At 42.5% G+C, this 24001-nt stretch overlaps 1 protein-coding gene across 1 annotated transcript in view; it reads left to right on the top strand.

Moving 5' to 3' along the window:
* LOC311061531 (receptor-type tyrosine-protein phosphatase U-like) overlaps positions 1-24001 on the top strand; it is a 165224-nt gene that overhangs the window by 54005 nt on the left and 87218 nt on the right. The window contains exons 4-6 of the mRNA XM_084080189.1: positions 13652-13767; positions 19327-19498; positions 21924-22217. Coding sequence (XP_083936315.1) covers positions 13652-13767; positions 19327-19498; positions 21924-22217 — 582 coding nt within the window. The remainder of the gene's footprint in view (positions 1-13651; positions 13768-19326; positions 19499-21923; positions 22218-24001) is intronic.

The raw sequence follows: 24001 nt of genomic DNA, 5'->3' as shown, positions 1-24001 counted from the left end.
CCAAAAAACACAACTCAGATATCACAAAAGTACTTGTGTAAAAGTAAAAATCACACCCAGTGTGAAGTGGGCGGTGTGTGGTCATCACAACATGACTTACTTTAAAAAAAGGATAAGTGACTTTTTTTAAAGTCCATACTGCTATTCATAGGGCTGCACATGTGTCATGTGTTTCGCTAGCCAATCACAGTCCTGAATTTGCAAAGTCAGCCAATCACATTACAGTTAGTGGTGATGACACTAGCTGTATTGTGATTGGCTGATATGAAAAAGTATCGATTTGCATTAACAATGGAAGGGTTAGGGGGTACACAATTTTTTTGGTCGGTGTCCAAAACTCACTTATAGGGGGCGGCTACACCGCCCCAAAAATGACAGTCAATCAACAGAAATGTTCTTCGTCAGAAGACTAAAACAAACTTCTGCAACTTATATGAACCTGGATCTTTATACATGCGGTGCCTGTCTGTGTATATTGACCTACTTGCTCCCACAGGGGAAATTTGGTTTCAGCTCCACCCAGCTGATCACTGCCCACAAGGGGCTCTCTCACCATTCACCTATGCGCCCATAGAATCAGAGTTCTGCTCTGCTGGTCTCTTGCTCTCTGTTCTTGGAATGGGGATCTAAGACTCTATAGCGCCCCCCACATGAACATCAGTTAGTCTCTTTTTTTAATTTATCTCTTTACCTGCTGGTGAAACTATTGTGGGTTACGTCTTGTGACACTGTTTACAGTGGCAAGGTTTTTCCCCCTGTGGACACGCTGGTGTGACGTCAGACTAGATAGCATAGTGAAACTCTTGCCGCACCGTTCGCAATGGAAAGGTTTCTCTCCGGTGTGGATGCGCAGGTGACCCTTCAAAGCGCTTAGCCGACTGAAATTCTTCTTGCACTGTTTACAGTGGAAGGGTTTTTCTCCGGTGTGGAGACGTTCGTGTGACTGCAGGTCACACAGCTGAATGAAACGCTTTTCGCAGTGCTTGCAGGGGTGAGGTCTCTCTCCGGTGTGGAGACGCTGGTGTCTCTTGAGGGTATATGCGAAACTGAAACTCTTGTCACACAGTTTACAGTGGAAAGGTTTTTCTCCAGTGTGGATAATCTGGTGTCTCCTCAGGTCAGAGAGCTGACTGAAACTCTTGTCGCAAAGCTTACAGTCGAAAGGTTTTTCTCCAGTGTGGATACGATGGTGTCTCTTTAAACTATCCAACTCTTTGAAACGCTTGACACACTGTTTGCAGTGGAAAGGCTTTACTCCAGTGTGGATGAGCTGGTGTCTGTTCAGGTGACTGAGCTGACTGAAACACTTGTGACACTGTTTGCATATGTGAATTCTCTTTGCTGCGTGCAAGGCAACTGACGTCACTTCTCCTGGTGGCGTTAAGGTCTTGGTAAGCTGTTGATGGCTGGACAATCTGGGTTGATCCGTGTCTCCTTGTTTCCGGCTGGGTACAGAGTTGATCGTTTGCTGACAGGCTGCCGAGGGGATCTGTCCATTCCTCATCATTTGGCAGTGGTGGCTCCTCTCCATGTGTTTATGGAGAGAGAAGGGCTTGTGTACGCCCAGAACAGAAGACATTGGTCTAGTTTGATTTGATCTCTCACTCCTTCCACGGCACTTGGCAGTCAGTGTACAGACGGTGAAAAGTCACTAACAATCACGATCACTCTCTCGATAATGGCTGTTGCAACTCTGTGTGCTTTGCTTTAAAGTAGAGCTGCCTAGATGCTCGTGTCATCAATATGATGTCAGACTCGCCCAAATATGGAGTTCAGACTGGATATATACAGAGATTTCCATATATGGGAATAAAAGTGAAACGGATAGTACTTGGGAGAGTTGCGTCAGTGAGGGGGCATAAACGGCACCGGTGGCATGGTTCATGTAAACCCGAAATAGTGACAAACGCTCCTCCTAGACTCCAGTGCATTCCGTAAAAGTCCGGTTCAGGGCTTTGTCACTATTCGGCTCCTCAGATTGGCCTGAATGATCCTAAACATCAGGCACACCTCATAGAGGCCGATGACCCCTGACCTGGCCCACCCACACATGTTTGTGTGGCAAATGGCAGGCAAATGGTATGGCGTATCAAAACCCTGTTTGATGGTCGTTGCCACATGGCTCACAAAACCTTTGGTGCCTAATTTCATGCAGAAGTCATATATTTTTAGCATTTGTGCCACAGCTTATGAGCGTAATTGAAAACACTTTTGGCTCTGCGTTGTTTAGAGGCCTCTCAATGTGTGATTCAAATTTGGGGTAGATCGGAATTATTTTAGCAAAACGGGCCAATTTTGGAAGCCAATCGTAGTCAATCGAAATGGAATATGCATATATTGTTTTGAGAAATTGCAGCGTTTAACTCCTGTTTGATTATAGCTAAATATTTGAGCTGGTATACCTTTGTCTATTTGGGAACGATGCAAGTCAGCAACGATGCAAGTTGGGAACAATGCAATTGGGAATTAATGCCCCACCTGTTTATGTAAATCCATTGTACCTGTTTTACCCGTTTGTCTGTCTGTGTCCCTTTTATGCACATATGTGAGGAGATCCCTGATGTCATCTGTATATGCCCATATATGGTGATGCCTATATATGGGCATATCGGTTGGATCGCGGTTCTGGTCAGCCGCCTAACCGACCCACTCAACGTCGGCCATTGCACTCTCTCGGGTCCTCGCTCACTGGAATTGAAGCTCACTTCTTGTTCAGCCTGCCGTTCCTATTACCTCATTCACTGCCCGACTTATTTCTGGCTGTGTGGTCCCACTGCCAGGATTTTGCGATTTTCTTACCTTTTCAAGTAGTCACAGAATATTTATCTCTAGTATGATCGATCCCCTGATGGTTGCTAATCACGGAGGGTTTCACTCCAAATCTTTGGATCGCGTTATCTCCTGGTTCTTTGTGATAAACGGGAAAAATAATTAAAATAATAATACTTATTATTATTAATATTATTTTTTTAAGAGACGTCAAAAGACGTCATTGGCAGTGTGGGCTTACTAAAAACAGCCGTCAAAATACGTCATTGGCAGGGAATTAGTTAATTGCCCAGCTGATGTTGCTATTTCACCATCTACCGGTCGCAATACATTATAATGTCAATACAAGTCAATGAGGTTTTGGGGCTAACTTTACATTTGATTTTATTACCTAGTAGTAAACCTTTCCATAAAAGCTTTATGTTTTCAATCATTTAAAGACTTTTTAGCGGTGCCAACCGCTCTACGTTTGACTCTGTCTGCGTGTCCGTTTGAGCCTGGGATGAATGAGCACGGGATTTTAAACTGCTATAACTCCAGTTTGCAGCATGCCACCAAGTCCACATTTGGTATGTGGACTTAGACCACCAATAGGCACGAGCATGCATTGATGAAGTTATCAAAGAGGGGTCCAGGGACCCCCAGCGCCCGTATGAGCACGGGATGAGCACGGGATTTTAAACAGCTATAACTCCAGTTTGCAGCATGCCACCAAGTCCAAATTCAGTATGTGGACTTAGACCACCAATAGGGACGAGCATGAATTGATGAAGTTATCAAAGCGGGGTCCAGGGACCCCCAGCGTATGTTATGTCCGTCCGCCCGTATGAGCACGGGATTTTAAACAGCTATAACTCCAGTTTGCAGCATGCCACCAAGTCCACATTTGGTATGTGGACTTAGACCACCAATAGGGACCAGCATGAATTGTTGAAGCCCCGCCCCCTCTGTCTTCCCATTGGCTGGCCTTCAAACAGCCATAACTCAAGTTCGCAGCATGCTACGGAGTACAAATTTTGTACATGCACTAAAACCAGCAATAGGGACGAACTGTAATTACTTAAGCCCCGCCCCCTCTGTCTGCCCATTGGCTGGGCTTTAAACAGCCATCATTCCAGTTTGCAGCATGCTACCAAGTACCAAGTTGGTAAGTGGACTCACACCACCAATAGGGACGAACTGAAATGAGTTAAGCCCCGCCCCAAAGGCACCGCTTCCTTCACACAGGGTGTGATTTTTAAAATCATCATGATATGCGTTTAGTAAATTATGGTCCCATTCATTTTAAAATGAATGATAAAGTTGTTTGTTTATTTGTTTATTTGTTAGGATCCCCATTAGCTGTGCCCTAAAGCAGGGGTTCCCAACCTTTCTGATACCAGGGACCGGCTGCCAGTTCTTGAAAATTTCGCGGACCGGCAAGGAAATATATGTCACATATATGTCACATATATGATGGGTGGGCTACAATTACATTTTCTATCTAGACACGTATTATACACTGCCAGTTGGGGCTAAATTATTAATGTAAGAAAGACACGGTCTGAGAGTGTATAACAGACTTTTACTCCAACAGTATGAAAATACAAAACATGTACAACTGATGCAGAGACACAAGCCACAATCGCGAACAACAACACAACATTTACCGCTGTCGGTAGGCCCGGCGAGGATAAGCTTTGACACGCTCATGTCAATACAGTCTGTCTTGCAACGTCACATACTGCACGCAACACCAATAGCAAAAAAATACAGCACAGCTTAAAAGCAGAGAGACGACACACTCGCCAATACAAACAACATTGCATAGTAGCAGTAATTAATTAGTGATTTGACATCACGTTGAAAAACAGTATAGCAACATCACATCATTGCATAGTAGCAGTAATTAATTAGTGATTTGACATCACGTTGAAAAACAGTATAGCAACATCACATCATTGCATAGTAGTAGTAATTAATTAGTGATTTGACACCACGTTGAAAAACAGTATAGCAACATCACATCATTGCATAGTAGTAGTAATTAATTAGTGATTTGACATCACGTTGAAAAACAGTATAGCAACATCACATCATTGCATAGTAGTAGTAATTAATTAGTGATTTGACATCATGTTGAAAAACAGTATCACATACACAGGCAGGCAGAAACAACTTTGGTCATAATAATAACTCACCACTAGTGGGAGACCTGAGCCTGCTTCCCTGATACAAGCAGTTCGTAGCGTGGTGTGATTGAGGTCAAAGACAAACGAAGTGTATTTGTACAATCCAATCGGCTTCTAAACTTGGTCTTGGTGGCTGTCATGGCTGAAAAGCCAGCCTCACACAAGTACGTAGACGGGAAAGGTAACAAGGTCTTTAGTGCTAGTGTGGATAGTTCGGGGTATTCCGTCTTCACTTTAATCCAGAAGGATGGGACAGAATGCGACGTGAAAAAAGTTTTTAATCCTCCGTCATTCTTTAGCTCCAGCAGTTTGTCCTCTTGTTCAATTGTTAGAGTTGACGCGTCGGAGGCAAAGGGATCACGTATCCATTCATTCCCAGTCCTCGGGTCCTTTTGGGGGGGGAAATAGCGCTGGAACTCCGCTGACAGCGAACGTAGGTGGTTGCTCAGCAGTTTTGATAGGGGTCTGCGTTGTCTTTCTCCCACACAATCGGCAAATGTATGGAACATATCATAGACACCTTTGTCAACTCGTTTTGCCCATGAATCTAATTTGGATTTAAAAGCAGACACTTTGTCGGCCACTTTAAAGACTGTTGTCATTTTCCCCTGGAGCGACAGATTCAGTTCGTTCAGATGTGTAAATATATCACACAAATACGCCAGTTTTGCAACCCAGTCTTCATCTGCGAAGTGCTTGGCCAGGTCAGAGCCCTTCTCGGTAAGAAACACCTGCAGCGGCTGTCGTAGTTCATACACTCTGTTAAGGGCCTTACCCCTGGATAGCCATCGAACCTCTGTGTGTAGAAGGAGCCGCTTGTGGTCTGCATCCATCTCTTCACATATTTGCTCAAATAAACGAGTGTTAAGCGCGTGCGCTTTTATGAAGTTGATTACCTTGATCACTTCACTCAATACAGTGTTCAACTCGGGGGACATTTTTTTACTTGCCAGCATCTCCCGATGAATGATGCAGTGAGTGGCTTCACAATTCGGGGCAACCTGCTTCAGTCTAGTTGTGAAGCCAGACAGGCGGCCAGTCATCGCCGCAGCACCGTCAGTGCACACACCAACACAGAAAGCCCAGTCCAGTTTATCAGTAGCATATTCATGCAAGGCTTTGAAGATTTCTTCTCCAGTCGTTTTTGTTGGGAGTGACAAAACACACAGTACATCCTCTTGCAAGTCATCTTTATATATATATAACGGACATAAGCAAGTAATATTGCCTTATTTTCCACGTCAGTTGACTCATCAACTTGAATAGCATACCATGGAGATGCACGAATCCTTTCAAATAACTGCGTCTCAACATCCTCAGCCATATCATCAATTCTCCTTTTTACTGTGTTATCAGAGAGAGGAATGTGCCCAACTTTCTTAGCAAAAGATTCCCCAAACATTTCTCGACAAATGTCCTTTGTGGATGGAAGTATCAAGCTCTCTCCAATGTCGAAAGGCTTCTTTAATTTAGCAATTCTATTTGCCACCAAATATGAACATTTCAAAGCAGTTACATTGACTGAAGTTGTCTTTTTAATTGTCTGCTGCTGGCTTATTTGTCCTCGTTTTTTTTCCTCAAAAAATGCCACTGTCTTATCTTTGTGTTCCGGGTGATTTTTTTGGAGGTGCCGACTCAGGTTTGATGGCTTCATAGCCGAATTAGCCAACGTATTCCCGCATAACACACACAATGGCTCCGGTGCATCTTCATCACCTGTTGCGGTGAATCCGTATTGGATGTAGGAGCTGTTATATTTGCGATTGAACGTGGACTTTTTCTTTTTCTTAGCTCCTTCATCCTCTTTTTCGCCTTCATTTGGCCTTTTATCTGCCTTGGTGGGCCCAGTGAAGAAGTTTGTTAGTGTTGACTGCTTTTGCATCTTTTTTGATAATTACTCCAACTATTATGATAACGCATTGTGGTCAGTCGCAGTGTTGCCAGAGATTGAAAGAGAAATAAGCAACCAGGTCTAAGAAAAACAAGGCCAAAAGAAGCGGCCAGCCGGCCACATACTTTAAACCTGGGCTACATGGGCTGTTTAAAAAAAACTTCAACCTATTAATATTTACAAGCAACTTCACTCTTTGTTGGTTACTCCGCTAAGGCGAGGCGTGCCACTGACACGTGTGGCGATATTTTGAGTTTTAAGTCGCTTATAATAAACGGACATGGCAACACTGGTCTGGCGCTGTTAAGTGACGTTACGGAGCACGCGTCGGGCGGAGAACAAATCTACAAGCTAAACAGCTGTAAACAACGCCCCCTGATGCAATGCGTTGTGAGCTTGCAGATCTGTTCTTTCTACTACGCTGCTGCTGAAGACATTATACCTCAGTGTCCTTGGGCGCCGCCTCGCGCAACGAAAATAATCGATCTACGTCTACAAGCACTATTTGTTTTATACACATATTTGTATTGTTTGTGACATGTTAATGATAGATGCGCAGCTGGGTTGAAATGATTATTGGGCTTTGTTTAAAATAATAACTTTAATGATAAAAAAAAAAAAAACACGACTGAACTAGGAATTCCTGAATTTCCTGGGTGTCTTCTCACGGACCGGCGGGACATGTCCCGCGGACCGGCACCGGTCCGCGGACCGGTGGTTGGGAACCTCTGCCCTAAAGCACCGCAAGTCTTCCTGGGGTCCACATATGAAAACAGTACATGCATTTAAATTTAAAAAGATAAAACATAAAGAATAAAGTACATTACACGTTTTAGTCCATATACAAAATAATTTTAAGAAAACATACAAGACTAATTCAAATGCATTAAAAACAATCTAGAACATCCTACAACAAATATTTTCCCAGGTGTCTCTTCACTAGCTTTTTTTTTTTTTTTTTAACTTTTTTTATTGGGTTTTTCCATAGCAGTGTTCAGCATGAAAGGCATATAAGAAGGTACAGAAAAGCTTTTTAAGGCAACCAATAAAATAAAAAAGCTCAATACGGATTACATTATCACCCCAAGACATGAAGACATAAAATTAAAGACACAAAATTAATACAACATATATATACATATAAAAGGATATATAAACAAACACAGACCGAACAAGGCAAAAACAAAAACAAACAGAACTAGAACAAAAAACACCAGTCAAACAATACATATCCATATCACATCCAAAATCCGTTTTACAGCACCACACCTCCGCCACAGCAAACCCGACATAAATGCTCCACCAGACCTCATATATCCGTATCTCTGATCAAAGATGGATTCAAATTCCGGACAAATTGAAAGAATGGACCCCATACTTTCTCAAATCTAGAGGAGCCATTCAATGAGAGTCTTATTTTTTCTAGTTTTAGACAATACAAGATGTCTCTCATCCAATGAGTGTGAGAGGGGGAAGTAGGTGATTTCCAATTAGTTAGAATGAGTCTCCGAGCCAATAAAGTAACAAAGGCCAGAGCATCCTTCTCCAATTTAGAGAGGGAGGGCAGTGAGGGGAAAACCCCAAACAGCGCACCTAAAGGAGTAGGCTCCACCGTTCTCCCCACTATCCCAGATAAGGACTGGAAGACCTCTGTCCAATACTTGTGTATAGATGGGCAAAGCCAGAACATATGGATGAGGTCTGCCGGAGATTGATGACATCTATCACAATCAGGAGATACAGTATTATAGATCCTTGACAATCGTTCTTTGGTATAATAGACACGGTGTAAAAGCTTACATTGAATGAGAGCATGTTCTCGCACAAATAGAAGACCCATGTACTCGTAGCAGAATCGCATCCCAAACCTCATCTGTTATTTCCTCCCCCAGGTCCCCCTCCCAACGAGCTTTTATAGAGTTCAAGTTTTCAGGTCGTAGACAACAAATGTCATCATAAATACATGAGATCGCACCCTTCAAAGATGGTAACGGAGCCAAAAAAATGTCTAAAACAGAGTTATCAGGTAGATTGGGAAATGTGGGAAATGTTCTTTGCACAAAGCTACGGACCTGCAAATATCTGAAAAAATGTTGTCTGGGAATTGAATATTTGTCCAAAAGTTGCTGGAAGGATGCAAAAACATTATCAACATATAAGTCTTTGAAAGCACGAATGCCCAAGCCTGACCACTTTGAAAAAGCACCGTCCACCAGAGAGGGATGAAAAACATGGTTTGCTGCCACTGGGGAATGAGTAGAGAAAGACTGTAGACCAAAGTGGCGTCTAAATTGGAGCCAAATTTTTAAAGATTTTTTAACAATAACACTCTTAGTGTATGGAGAGGTAGAGGAAAGAATAGGGGAATGTGCTAAAGCACACAATGTTACAGGTCCAGCCGAGTTTGACTCCATGACTAGCCACATTGGGGGGGGATCAAAGGCTTCATATTGGATCCAATATTTGAGAATTCTGATATTGGCAGACCAATAATACACCCCGAAATTGGGTAGAGCCATTCCTCCAAGATACTTGGGTCTTTGCAGGTATTGTTTACGCAACCTTGGCACTTTCTTATCCCAGATAAACTCGGAGATCATGCCATCCAATTTACTGAAGAAGGTCTGGGGGAGAAAAAGGGGAATACATTGAAACAGATAGGAGAACCGAGGGAGAATATTCATCTTAACCGAATTGATCCGTGCCGCAAGAGATAGATTAAGTAAGGACCACCGATCGAAGTCCGCTTTGACTCTTGTCAGTAAGGGAGCAAAATTTGTCTTATGGAGATCCTCATATTCCCGCGAGACATGGATTCCAAGATAGGTAAACCCATCCTGAGCAATTTTAAAGGGAAAGTCATGTAGTGAGTAGTTCCTAGCCTCAATATTGATGGGAAATATTTCACTTTTGTCCAGGTTCAATTTGTACCCTGATATTTGACCAAAAGATTTAAGAGTAGCCAGGGCAGCAGGGACCGAAACAGGTAAGTTAGAAATATACAAGAGGAGATCATCAGCATAGAGTGAAACCTTCAACTCGCAACCATATCTAACTATACCAGTGATGAGCGGGTTAGCCCTAAGTGCTATCGAAAGTGGTTCGATGGCGATTGCGAATAACAATGGACTCAGGGGACAGCCCTGTCTGGTGGAGCGGTGAAGACGGAAATACTCAGATTGAACATTGTTTGTCCTAACTGAAGCTAGCGGAGATGAATAAAGCAACTTAACCCAGGAAATAAAACGTTCACCAAAACCAAACTGCCCCAGGGTATGAAATAGATAGTTCCACTCCACCCTATCAAATGCCTTCTCTGCGTCCAATGATATCAAAGCCTCTTGAGTGTTGGGGGGGGAGGGGTTATATATGGTGTTAAACAACTGCCTGAGGTTAGAGAATGAATGCCTGTTACAAATAAACCCTGTTTGATCTGGAGAAATAATTGATGGGAGAATAGATTCCAGGCGCGATGCCAGCAATTTTGACAGTAATTTAAAGTCCACGTTCAATAAGCTTATTGGGCGATAGGAGGTACACTCAAGAGGGTCTTTGCCTTTCTTTAAAAGAAGGGAAATGGAGGCCTTTCACTAGCTTTTTGAATGGTGATTTCTGTGTCAGTTTGGTCATTAACAGTGGTAAAGAGTTCCATGTTTCCATTTCTCTGTATTCTACTGTGCGCTTCAAATAATTTGTTTTTGCCTTGGGAAGTGAAAACCGGCCTTGTGTTGCCTGTCTGGTGGCATCTGACTCTAAATTATGTTTCAGCTGACTGTACCAAAATGATGGGGTTTTGGATTGTTAAACCTTCCATGTTGAAAGTAGCAGTGCAGCAGTAATGTTTTCTTGAACTTTTAGCCATTTTAGTCTAAATGGAAGTGCGTGGTGTTGAGGTTAGTTCTAAATGGACATTGGAGAGCATGCCGTGCTGCCTTGTTCTGCACTAATTGGAGTTTGCTTAAATCTTTCTTTGTGGCATTCAACCATATTATTTGGCAGTAATCAAGCTTTGAAAGAACAAGTGTGTTTAGTACCAGTTTAATTAGATCAGGTGTAAAATATGTTCTGCAACGCCTTACCCCTGCTAATAACCTTCCAAATTTTCTTTACAACAGAATCTTGTGACCAAGACAGTTTGTTGTCACGGGTGATGCCCAGGAGCTTAGTTTCCTTTACTTGCTGAATGGGTATTTTATTTATGAATAGTTTGAGCTGTTGCAGCCAATAGCAGTAGTTTCTGGTAGCATTACGGACCAGATATAGAAAGATGCCGGATTTGAAATCGCTGAGAAACAGGCTTCAAAACTGGTCTGTTGAAACCAATGGTGTCACTTTGTCCATTCTTTTTCTTACAGCTTATGTCCTCGCCGATGCGTGCGCCAAGTTTGAAGTCGGTTGGTCCCATATTTGGGCATGCCCATATGTGCCGGATCTCCATATATTCCTATACAGTATATGGGTGTATTGGTCGGATTGGTGGTTCTGGACAACCGCCTATCCAACCGACTGAACGCCGGGTATGGCACTTTCTTGGGTCGTCCGTGATGGGCCGAGTTTCAAGTCAGTCGATCACATGGTTCTCGAGATTCTGTTTACAAAGCACTCACATATTTCCTACATAGGCATGGGGGGGTTCCTTCCATTCCGACATCTCGCCACTCCGACTAGTTGCGTCCGCGTGCGGTTAGGGTTAGGATTAGGGTTAGGTATAGGGTTCGTAACGTTAACGTCGGAAAGGCGACATGTCGGAAAGGCGACATGTCGGAAAGGCGACATGTCGGAAAGGCGAAATGCACCCATAGGCATGGAAGCTATTGGTGACAAGTTGACAACTTAATACTTAATCTCTTAGGATTTAGATGCAGATTGAAAATGTCCCCAACAGCAGGTTTGAACCAAAACCTTGGTTCAATGTCATCTTAAAGCCTGTGGGGACCACTGCTTGGGAGAGGAAGAGGTTGGAAATAATACTCCTGCCAGCTGGTCTGCACAAACTTTGAGGATGCGGCTTGAGATGTTGTCAATTCTGGTGGCTTTAATAAACATATCTGTCAGCCAACGGACTGGAAATGGAGCTTCTTTGTAACTATTGGAAAGAGTCAACTGTAAAACAATTGAGTTTAATAGGCAGGTGTAGTGTGATTTATTGCTTCAAACAATAACGTCTGTGGAGACGGTGTAAAACTCACAAAGAACTCATACCTGATTTATACTTAGTTGCATGACACTCGCACACATCCAAGTATAACTCAAGCTTTAGTTTGACCTTGGCATGACCCGATGCCCCTTCAGATAGAGCGGAGCTGGGCCCAACTCCCATGATGAGTAACTTTTTACCTCAGCACCACCAGCCAAGCTGCATGAAAAACCCCAACAAGAGGTCTAAACTCCAGTCAAAACACACAATGCTAGAGGTTTGACCTCTTTAGACTTGTTTCCCTTCTCCATGCATGTAGGATATGTGCCAGTAAGCCCTACTTTGCCTCTATAAAAGCTGAACAAGTGACAGAGTAACTAACCAACATTCACAACAATATTTAATACATTGAGACAGAGTGATGGTTTCTCTCCGGCCATGGACAGTTGACACTTTACCTGGCCCTAATATGGGCTTGTCATTATACGGAACATTTAAAATAAAATTTGAAGAATTTCCAAAATAGCACATCTACAACCCCAGACCTTATCCTTCTCGCCCATGTACAGGTCTGTTTTAACAACTATTCCATGTGTAATAAATGCACCCCTTTGTTTTAGCACTTTCACTGTGTGAAACAGAGTGCCGGTACTTAGGAAAATGAACCTTGTTCTGCATCTGAGTATCAATCATTAGTATACATCCTGTTGGATAACATCCAACAGAGCTTTGAGCTGTTATATGGAGATGGGAGGTCTGGGCTAAAAGCTCAGAATAAGGATTTAGTGTTATTTTTTAATAGGGATGTAAAAGTAATTGAGGCTGAAATCCGAAGTAGTGTGTGATGCCTGGAGAGTAAAACATTTGGTAGGCTACTGCTGAGAAACAAAAAATGGAGTGTGTCTCCCTGTCAGACATAATAGATTTATGTAACTAAGTGTTTCTGTCTGTCTATGTCTGTCTGGGCTGTTGATAAGTGACACACACACACACACACACACACACACACACACACACACACACACACACACACACACACACACACACACACACACACACACACACACACACACACACACACACACACACATATATATATTTAATACATTGAGACATATGTGTATTATATACATATATATTTGACATTTTTGCTTCAGTCTCATTATGTGGACTTCTTTTGATGGTTTGTATTAAACAATGATAAATATTGCACCTTAATGGTCTCTGTCAAGTCTTTGGTAAAAAATAAGAAAAAAAATCCACCATGACATGTTATGAGCAACTTTCAGTCAATAAACTGTGCTGCCATAATTATTAAGTGTTACAGTTGGGGAGCGTTTGTTTTAAATCAGTCAATGTCCTATACAATTATGTGAACTTTCGGAACAGATGGTACACAGGACATTGAGGGATTTCACTCAACATTCTTGAAACTTCTCTGTTTCATGAATGGAGGGTATTGCAACTTCCTGAAAGTTGCTTTCTGCTAGTGAAAACATACAAAACAAAAAAAGTACAGCAGATAAGTCATTATTCAGTTAACAGTGATACGGCCCATTGAATAGATGACATGTGCAACATGCATAACATATAGAGACAATGAAGTTATTGGGAGCTCCAAACTTACCAACAGTTCAGCAGAGCTTTCATGTTCATGGTGTTGTGTTTGTCATTCTTTCACAGACAAGGTGCCACACTTTTCTCGACTGGGTGATGTGGAGGTCAACGCTGGGCAGAACGCCACCTTCCAGTGTGTGGCTACAGGCAAGACTGCTGAAACAGAGCCCTTCTTACTGGAGGTAAGACTGCTGAAACAGAGCCCTTCTTACTGGAGGTAAGACTGCTGAAACTGAGCCCTTCTTACTGGAGGTAAGACTGCTGAAACAGAGCCCTTCTTACTGGAGGTAAGACTGCTGAATGGGGAAGCTTTAAAAAAAAAAGAATCATATCCTTCCTATCTCTTTTCACCTTAATCCAAAGTAAACCTTTTAACAAATCATTAGACATCTCTGCAAGCTTACACACCATGGTGGATAATTTAACCGATGCCTCCTCTCCTCTCCTTTTTAACAAAAAAACGTTTTGTTTTAACCAACAAACCACTTACAGCACCTTTAAGATCCAAAGGGTGCACTCAATGGATTCTGGGAGTGGCCCGTGAAACAGTTAAAAGAAGTGTATTTATTTTTGTATTTATTTGAGTAAAAAAATGTTAGCTTTTCTGGCTTTTGTGTGCACCCCAGACCCCAGTTTTTAAGTTGCTTGTTTCAATATTAATTTATTTGATATTCATTTTATCAGACACAAAGACATGTTGTTGTTTCTTTCTTTTCAATGTTCCAGTGTCAAAACCCCAATTAATTCACAAATTATTTGTGAAAACTAGAATGTCATGACGGTGCCAGCCCTAATGACATGTTACAGCACTTCAGTGGAATAAGAGCTGTTATTCTGCACCTAATTATTGTTCAAAAGTGAAGTAAAATCTTCTCATGGCTGTGCTCATGTGTTTTTATTGTTATGTTTTTGCTTTTGTTGTGTGTCACCTGTGCGTGGGCTACCGTACTGCTAAAGTAGTCTCAAACACAAAGTCGAAATATTTAAAAACTCTCATTCTAGATGCACATAAAAACATAATGTGTGCCTCCATGTTTGTAATTTGAAAGTATGCTACGATGCACTTGATTTAACCTAGTCTTTGATAGACACTAACAATGCACAGCCTCATTGCTTGTCACCCACAGTACCTGCTCCAACTACTTTTTCTCATTAGGAAGAAAAACAATCGAAAATAGAGATTTCTTACAACCCATTATTTCCTTCTGTTTCTCCATGTGTTGTGTGGGGGGTCTGTTTGATCGTTGATGCTGTGTGGTGTGAGCCAGCTAATTGCCGCTCTCTCTTTGATCTACCTGGCACTATAGAAGTTCTCTCTGGGCCAGATTGGATCGGTTCCGCTCAACTCCTGCCTCTGTAGGAAGTTTAAAACAAAGTATTTGCATAATGCTTCCTTCTCATTTAGTACTGTATTCTCCTCCAGTGAGTTTAGGCCCCAAAACGCAGCGTTAGTTATGTCGAGCATTAAGATCATCCACGTCAACATGTTTGCTCTCAATCTGATCCTGAATTAATTAACACACAAACGGGTAATTAGAGAATGATATTGCGCTTAGTGCTAGACACTGGAGAACAGAGGAGTATTTATTTTGTTTAGACAGGCTGCTATGTAATTAGGTTCCTGCAGAAAAACACAAACACATTTTACCAGACGTGCCTTCCATTTACATGGCAACAGCGTTTTTGGGGGTTGAAAACGCAAAAAAAGTGAAACTACCTCTCAGAGTGGAAATCTTTGAAAACGCTCTGCCTAGCGTCTCCGTGTAAACATTCAAAATGGGGCAAAACGCAAAATGTTTGACGATACAGCTCATGTTGGTTCACTTCACGTACTCTATTACTCACATTTCCAATAACTGGCTCTTCAATCCTTGCGAAACGGAGGACTATTTTTGAAGTATAATCCATAACAACTCCACCTCTTCGTCCATCCAGACAAAAAAATCTATCTATATATCTTAAAGCTAACATTTGTAACTCAAATCTTTGCTTCTGGGGGTCCCTGGATGGGGATCCGTGGCCAAATACATATAATTGTGGGGGTCCTTGACATGAAAAAGTTTGAGCACCACTGATTTTTCTGAAAACTGTTACTATAGACCCCTTAACAGACGACGTCACACTGGCTGCACGCAGCCAGTATGCGCGCAACGAAACCCATTATATCAGGTCTCGTTAGGACGCGTCTCACTAGCCAACACACACAAGAGGGGGTTGGGGTGTGCTGAAACCAGTGCACCCCGAAACAGGTTGGGAATTGATTGCGTGAAACAATCACCTGTGCGTCCAGGCTCAATGTTAGTAAACAAATAATTGGTCTATAGAATTGGCCTCTGGTCTTATGAGTTAAGAAAATAGAAGGAAGTGGTCTATCTGTGGTGTTCCGCGGCCAGTGTTGTGCCTGAACGCGTTCAATGAACGATCGTTCATGAACTCGTTCGTATTTTGGGCGAACGTGAACTGAACGTACTGTATATCCGCTAGATGAACGTTTTTGTGAACGCGTTCATTCCGGCGTTTGTGAACGGCGTTCTCTCTTCGTTCAAACTTCGTTCAAGAGTGTCCCAAAATTCCATGGTTAAATCGGTTTGTCATGTTGTATTTCATCCTATTCTGTGTTTCCGAGGCGTCTTGAACGCACCATCAGCCAAAAAAAGAGAAAAGCAAGGCGGCGTCTTACATTCATGTGCGCAGCGCGGAGACCGACTCCGAGTGAACAGTCTCATTGCAGTGACAGCTAGTGAACAGCACAGACAGTTACGGCCACTCGGCCAGGGCGAAGAGCTGACACTTTATCCGCTCTGCGAAGCTCATTTCCCGGCCACAAGCATTTGGAAGTTGAATTGTGTCTCTTCCAAAGTATCGGTGTTGTTTCCTTGGCTTCACTGCCGACAAAATTAACTTGAAGCTGGGCTGAATTAATAAAGTAAACACCGCGGAACGGCGAGATGAGTTTGGGATGTTACAACAACATGTCCGGACCGTGGCTGATGCGTCGTGCACCGTAGCCTACAGCCGACTTTAGGACGGTAGCCCCGGCCCCCGAACCTCTGAATGAACGTATTGTAGTCTGGACGTCCGACCCGACTTTATTTTGGCATTAAAAGTGGACTTCTGCACCTGGCTTTTGATGTTAACAGTGTCATACACTCACTTTGACAAGCCCCCAGCCCCCCCGCCAAGATGAATGAAAAATTAAAACACCATTACATTATTATGCATTACATTAGTATTAACCACATGAACCCCAGATGGGGGGAACATAAGCCAAAAATAGCCGATCTACAAGCTCACAACGTGTTGCAGCGCGACGCGTTGTGAGCTTGTAGATCTGCTATTTTTGGCAGAGAGAAAAAAAGCGTCCAAGAAAAGTAGGCCTCCCACCAAGATGAATGAAAATCTTTAGAAAATAGCAGATCTACAAGCTCACTGTGTCGCACCGTGACCTGGTTGTGAGCTTGTAGATCGGCTATTTTCCAATAGCCAAAACTTAAATAGGGCTGAAGTGATTCATGTATTTGCAAAATCTACATAGTAACTAGTAACTTCAGTTTTCAAATAATTAAAAATAAGTACAATATTTGCCTCTGAGATGTAGAGTAGAAGTAAGTAAGTACTGAAAACTGCTAATACTCTAGTAAAGTAAAAGTACCTCAAAATTGTACTTAAGTACAGTACTTGAATAAATGTACTTAGTCACTTTACACCACTGGAAATAATAAATATAGGGTGCTTTGTGTATGTACACCAGAGAGGATATAATGTATAAGAAAATTAAATAAATAACATTGGTTTTATAATGTATTGGATAAAAAATAAAAGTATAGTAATAATAATAAATAATAGATTCGGATGCATCCTGCTCCATATACAATACAATACAATGCACTGCTTTTCAGTTAATCATTCAAGTTTGAGACAATAAAAATATGCGATTAATAAGCGATTAATCGCGCGATTAACTACACAAATCATGCGATTAATCGATTAAAAAATGTAATCGCCTGACAGCACTAATATATATTGAAAAAAAAGAACGAAAAAGAACTGAACTAGTTCATTTTTTGAACCATGAACTTTAGTTCAAAATTTTGAATTATGAACTGAACTTTGAACTAGTTCATTTTAAAATTTGTGAACTGAACTTTGAACTAGTTCATATTTTAAGTGAACTTTCCCAACACTGTCCGCGGCAGCATCACACTGCCACCTATAGCCATCATGCACACTGCAGCGTTTTCAATATTCTTTCCGTCTTCGTCTGCACACCACGTTTTTTTAATCACATAACACGAAGGCACTTTGCCGTTTTCCGCTGGGAGCGTTGCCGTGTAAATGCAGCCTTAGTTGCAGGGTTAAACATACTGTGTAAGGTTGTTTTCAGCATAGAGCTGAGACACAGCTCTACACAGACGTCCATTGCAAACTGATGAGGGCCAAACAACACAAAGCCTGATAAAGCATCTAAAAGGTCCTTACCCTTTAATGCTGGATGTAATTCCGATGCAGCAGCAGTGAGCCTTCTAATACATACACAATGGATGAATGCCCTGGAGAACTGGCTCAATGCAGGCCCGAATACTAAGAATGCTATGAATGCAAACTACTTTGGTGTAAGGAAAATATGAAGTTAAAGAAAAAAATAAACCCTTTTGAGGCTCCCACAAAAGAGAAGGCCGTTGCACAATCAAATAGAAAGGGAAAATAAACTTTAAAACAAGCACATATCTCCACCTTTTGGCACAATAAGCTATTTTCTAAAATGTGCCACATACTTCAAACATTCAGATGTCAAACCACTTACGTTCGAGGAGCAGTAGCTGCCGACAGCTTACATAATATCCTGCTTCTGCCGTGTGCGTGTGCGCGAGCATCGCAGAGCCCGCGCCTTCAGCAGCTCGGCCTTCTGATTTTCCTGTGCCGCTCGTTGAACCTATTGACCGTTCGCCCCGGAGCGCCGACACATTAGCATGGAGAGATGAGGAGCTGTCAGCTCACACCTTCTGTTAGACACAGCACCTGGGAGGACCGTGTCACGCTCGCCTCTGTCGCCCGGCCTCAACACGACGACATCCAGTTGTTAACTGTGACATTTATCGCATCTTTATTATCCACCAACGTGGCTAAACACCCCCTCTCCCACACATGTAGCTTCAGTGCAACCTCCTTCCAACCGCTTTCCTCCGTGTTCATTTTTCCGCCTCACATGCCACTACACACACTAAGAATCAGTGGAATGGACTTTTCAAGCCGCTCGGATAAACACTATCGCCTGCCTGACGTACGGCTCATCTGGCTTTTGCTCACGGCTGTCTTCCCTCTGTGTGTGGCGTCCAGTGGTAGAAAGAGTACTCAAATGTTTTACTTAAGTAAAAGTATCAATAATGCAATGTTGAAGGACTCTGTTAGAAGTAAAAGTCTGGAATTCAAAATTTACTTCAGTAAAAGTACAAACGTTTCGGTATCCAAATGTACTTAAAGTACCAAAAGTAAAAGTATTAAAACGTTTTATTACTTTTACTTTTGGAACTTTAAGTAATTTTGATGCCAATACTTTTGTACTTTTACTCAAGTACATTATTATTTCAGAGTATTTCTATATATAGTGTTGTGTCTTTGTGTGTGTGTGTGTGACAGCGGTGTAACGGTGTGTGTTGTGTCTTTATGTGTGTGTGTGTGTGTGTGTGTGTGTGTGTGTGTGTGTGTGTGTGTGTGTGTGTGTGTGTGTGTGTGTGTGATAGCGGCGTAACGGCGTGCTGCTGGACACGGCCTCGCTCTCCAGGCTGAGCCACAAGAGGCTGATGGCGACGTTCCAGGTGGAAGCGCAGCGCGGCGAGCAGGACCTGTACCGCTGCGTCACTCTGTCCTCCCGCGGAGCCGCCGTCTCCAACTTCGGCGAGCTCATCGTCAGAGGTAAAGCTGTGGGAGATGGGAACGCACCTGTGTCATTTTTTAGATTTCTTTGGCTGTTAAAAAAACTAGCAGATATACTGTTCTACGAGTGCTTTAGTTTTCACTAGAGCTACATGGGCACGAGCGAGCACACGAGCGAGCACACTGGCGTGCACACACACACACACACACACACACACACACGCCGATGTGATACATAGAGTCAGTGGTGGAAGAAGTACTCAGATATTTTACTTAAGTAAAAGTACCAATACCACAGTATAAAAGTACTTGAGTAAAAGTACAAAAGTGCTGGCATGAAAATGTACTTAGAGTACCAAAAGAAAAAGTACTACAATGTTTGAAAATAGCCGATCTACAAGCTCACAACGCGTTGTGAGCTTGTAGATCGGCTATTTTCATACACAGCCTAGGTATAAAATAGGGCTGAAGTAACTAGTAACTAAAGCTTTCAAATAATTGTAATGGAGTAAAAGTACAATATTTGCCTCTGAGATGTAGTGGAGTAAAAGTATTGTAAATTTGAAAGTACAAATACCTCAAGACTTTACTTAAGTACAGTACTTGAGTACATGTACTTAGTTACTTTCCACCACTGCATAGAGTACACTCGCCCGCCTACGCAACTGCCTTGCGGATACCCGTATAGGAATGTCATGTAAACGCATCTATGCAAATGAGCTTGCAGAAGGCACCTGCCAACTTGTCTCATCAAATGGCCCCAGGATGCTCCGCCTCCAAACATTTCTCTCGTGGGAAATGCATCCAAATGTTCTCGCTCACATGCTCCCACGGACGCACGTACGATGCATAGTCTCCCTCCTTTCAAAATCTGTCGCAACGCACCCCCATATAGAGTAAATAAAAGACATTATGATTGCATGGCATATCCATTCTGTGTTAACTGACCCTTAAACCCGTTTCATCCGCCCACACACTTTGCCCGCTTATCTTTGGCCACCGACGGTGGCGTTTTTTTCTCCATCGCGGCAACTGTTGGTAACTGGTCTGGTTGTCTATCTGTGAGCGAATGAACCCCCCCGGCGTCCCCGCACGGTAACGTTAACATTGCAATCTAAATGTAACTCCGCAAAGGGTACAGATGGTACCAAATGGACCCGTGGTCCTGTACCCTCTCGCTCTCGGACTAACAAAAACAGCCAAAATGGCTCTTTTAAGCCACCCGCTCATATTGAACATAATTCCGAAGTAAATCGTTTATAATCCGCTGAATCAGTTTGTGTGCATCAGTAAGGGCTTGTGTGTGTCGTCAATGTCTTGTTGTTGCTTGTTCTGGGCCGCTGTTGGAGGCGGAGTGTGTGTGTGTGTGTGTGTGTGTGTGTGTGTGTGTGTGTGTGTGTGTGTGTGTGTGTGAGTGTGTGTATGTATGAGGAGTCAAGCTAATAGTTTGTTTGATGGTGACGACCTCCCTTTTTTTTTTTTTTTTTTTTTTTATCGTTTCTTGATTTAAAAACAAAAAAGTCGTATTTTTTGGATGCCGCTGCGCGACCCCAACGGCACCTTCCGGCGACCCCACTTTGGGTCGCGACCCATAGTTTGAGAACCGCCACATTAGAGTGTGTCCTATAGTCAATACATTAACTACAGTGTGTTCTCCAGCAATGTGTGTAGGCAGCAGCAGTTTACATGGGTTGGTTCAGACAACACACATGCTCCTGTAAGTGTAGAATTGCACATTATGTGTTTCATTAATTAGATTCCCCCCGTCTGATAGAGAGTCATGTTATCCATCAGGGTTCTTTTATGGGGAAAGGACAGAATTAGTCATGCAATTGTTCATGCAAAAAAAGCCATTATTCAGCTTCATTATGATGAAAATTAAGATTTTCTCCGTTCAAGGGCCTCTCGCGGTCCCGGTGATTAAAATATTTTTATGATTCGATGCTCTAGCAGAGCAGAAATAATGTTACTAAAAAAAAAAAGGATCTTGAAATCTTTTGTTCACTTAACTCTTAACTCTTCCTTTCTTCTCACATTTTCTTATCTGTTTATCAACTGCACTTTATGCTTCGGTTTCAAATTCAAAGTTCTCTTTAGTTGTTTTTTTTAACAAGACAGAAGCCAAAGCCTAATGTAGCCAGTGTCAGGGTGGCGACACAGTGGTTCTGGTCTCATTAAACTAGTGATTCTCAACCTTTTTTTAATTTAAAAGATATGCAATTTGAGGCCACGGACTCCCATTTAATAAGATCTGTCTCTGGGACCCCAGTCTAAGAACATTTTTATTGTTAGACATAAATTGGTCCAATATGGTCTGTCATTTGATCCAGAATTCCATTACTGAAGGTACAGTATAGATATAACAGTGAAACAGCGAATATAGCCATTCTTGCACGTTCTCCTGTTGTATTTATCTCCTCAGAAATGCATTGCATGTGACCCTTCCCTGTCTCTTCATCTGCAGTGCCCCCCACACCCATCGCCCCCCCTCAGCTCCTGCGGGCGGGGCCCACCTACCTGATCATCCAGCTCAACACCAACTCTATAGTGGGGGACGGGCCTGTCATTCGACGGGAGATCCAGTACAGAGCCAGCCAGTCACCTTGGACAGAAACCCACGGAGTGGGTTCACTCACCTACAAGGTGTGGCACCTGGAGCCGGACACAGAGTACCGTATCAGTGTTCTGCTGACCCGGCCCGGAGAGGGAGGCACAGGGGCACCCGGACCCCCCCTCATCAGCAGGACCAAGTGTGCAGGTGAGGGGTTCAACCACGGAGTCTGTAGACTAGGGCATTAACAGAATAATCGAATGTTCGAATATTCGACTATCAAACCGACTATTCGACTATCAAACCACTATTCGATTATTCTATTAAAAAAATAAAAACTTTTTTTTTTAGTGGCTTTTCTACAGCAGACACGCAGCTGTGAGCTCTGGTGTGATGTCAACTCGCATTCATTGAGTCGATCATCAATGCCATTGAAAAAAATAAAATAAAATAATAATAATAATTGTATTTTTTATATTCAAATCGATTATTCGAATACTTATAGGTCGAATAATTCGAATATTAAAAATCACTATTCGTGAATTCTCTACTGTAGACTCACAACGTCAGCCTCTAAATGCTTCGATCAGCTACACACTGAGGACAATCTCCCAGCTTACATATATTGCTAAATGGATATTTCTTTTCTCAATGTTCTAAAAAAAAAAAATCTTGTCCACATTAAAAAGAAGTTAAAAAAAATATCTCCGTACACACACGGAAACGCATAAAAACATATTTTAACACGGAAGCTCATTCCCAAACATCAGCAGATGAGGAACACCAAGATCTCTGATTTTCTGGCTAGAGTCGGTCACTGAGAAATCCAGCAGATGACTCTGATCCGATTCTCTGATAATGGGAGCTTGGTTTTATTGCATTTATTTATTGTTTTATCAGCACTAATATAACTGCTTGAGGCCTGGTTCCTCGTAGCTGTGGACACTTGGCCACAGTGTTTCACTTTTGTGTGAAAGAGCACCCCCCCCCCCCCCCCCCCCCCACCCCACCCCGGTCTGTCAAGTACGTTGCATGACGTCCTTCTCACTTGTTACACTCTTTGATCCACTGTCATCGTTGCCCTCCAGCCGCACACCTCCTGTGTCAACTCCCTTCACCTGGACGGGACACTCTGTGCCCCTGGGTGACAGCACAAGACAAGAGGGACTGTGATCCACAACGCAAATGTCTGCCTTGTCTGGCACTGCTGATGTGTTTGCAAAGGAAAACTTCTTTTTTTTCTCTATAGAAAGCCTTTTCTTTGTATGAAAAGCCATTGTCTGAGCTGGTTTATCTGATAATACTGCACCATTTTAATCACTTTTTAGTTCGTTTTCGGTACTGTTCGGTTCATTGTTAATCTAAATGGCTGCTCCTGATTTTAATCATAGATATAGCTGGAGTCGTAAAACAGAATACCACAACAAGTGGATTTCTTGGCATTCTTAATGTCCTCCTGAAATAAAAAGAATCGATGTTGCAGTGCTTTTAGTGTGTTGATGGGCACAAAAGAATATACGACAAATAGTTTTTGTTGACATTTTCAATGCAGTTTGTTATTTCCTGTAAAACAGAAAAGAAACATGATGACCTCATTCTACAGTTGGAGGCAAACCAAAAGATTCTGTTCAAATATAAAACATTTTGGGGTGTCTGGTGGCTCAGCCTGTCACACTTTATTTTCCAGGGGGCTGGAATTCATACCTTTTAAAGTGGATGGTATATTCAAGACTTGGCCATAAAACATTTTCCGGTTTTACTTTTGCAACTATGGACATTATGCAATGAGGTAATGTGTCTTGTCTTTACGTCAGTCTTTATAATCATATTTCAAGGGTAAGAAATGTTAGGTAAATGGTGCATTTATATATATAGCACCTTAATCCAAAGCATGTCTTGCTCAAGGACATTTTTACACATCACTCCCCGAGCGAGTGATGTGCCCTGTCTGTCTGTCTGTCTGTCCGTCTGTCCGTCCGTCCGTCCGTCCG

The sequence above is a fragment of the Gymnoscopelus microlampas genome, assembly GCF_963454915.1.
Source record: "Gymnoscopelus microlampas genome assembly, chromosome: 15".
Classification (NCBI taxonomy): domain Eukaryota; kingdom Metazoa; phylum Chordata; class Actinopteri; order Myctophiformes; family Myctophidae; genus Gymnoscopelus; species Gymnoscopelus microlampas.
The sequence above is the reverse complement of the archived record's forward strand: the minus strand, read 5'-3'. Positions and strand labels throughout refer to the sequence as shown.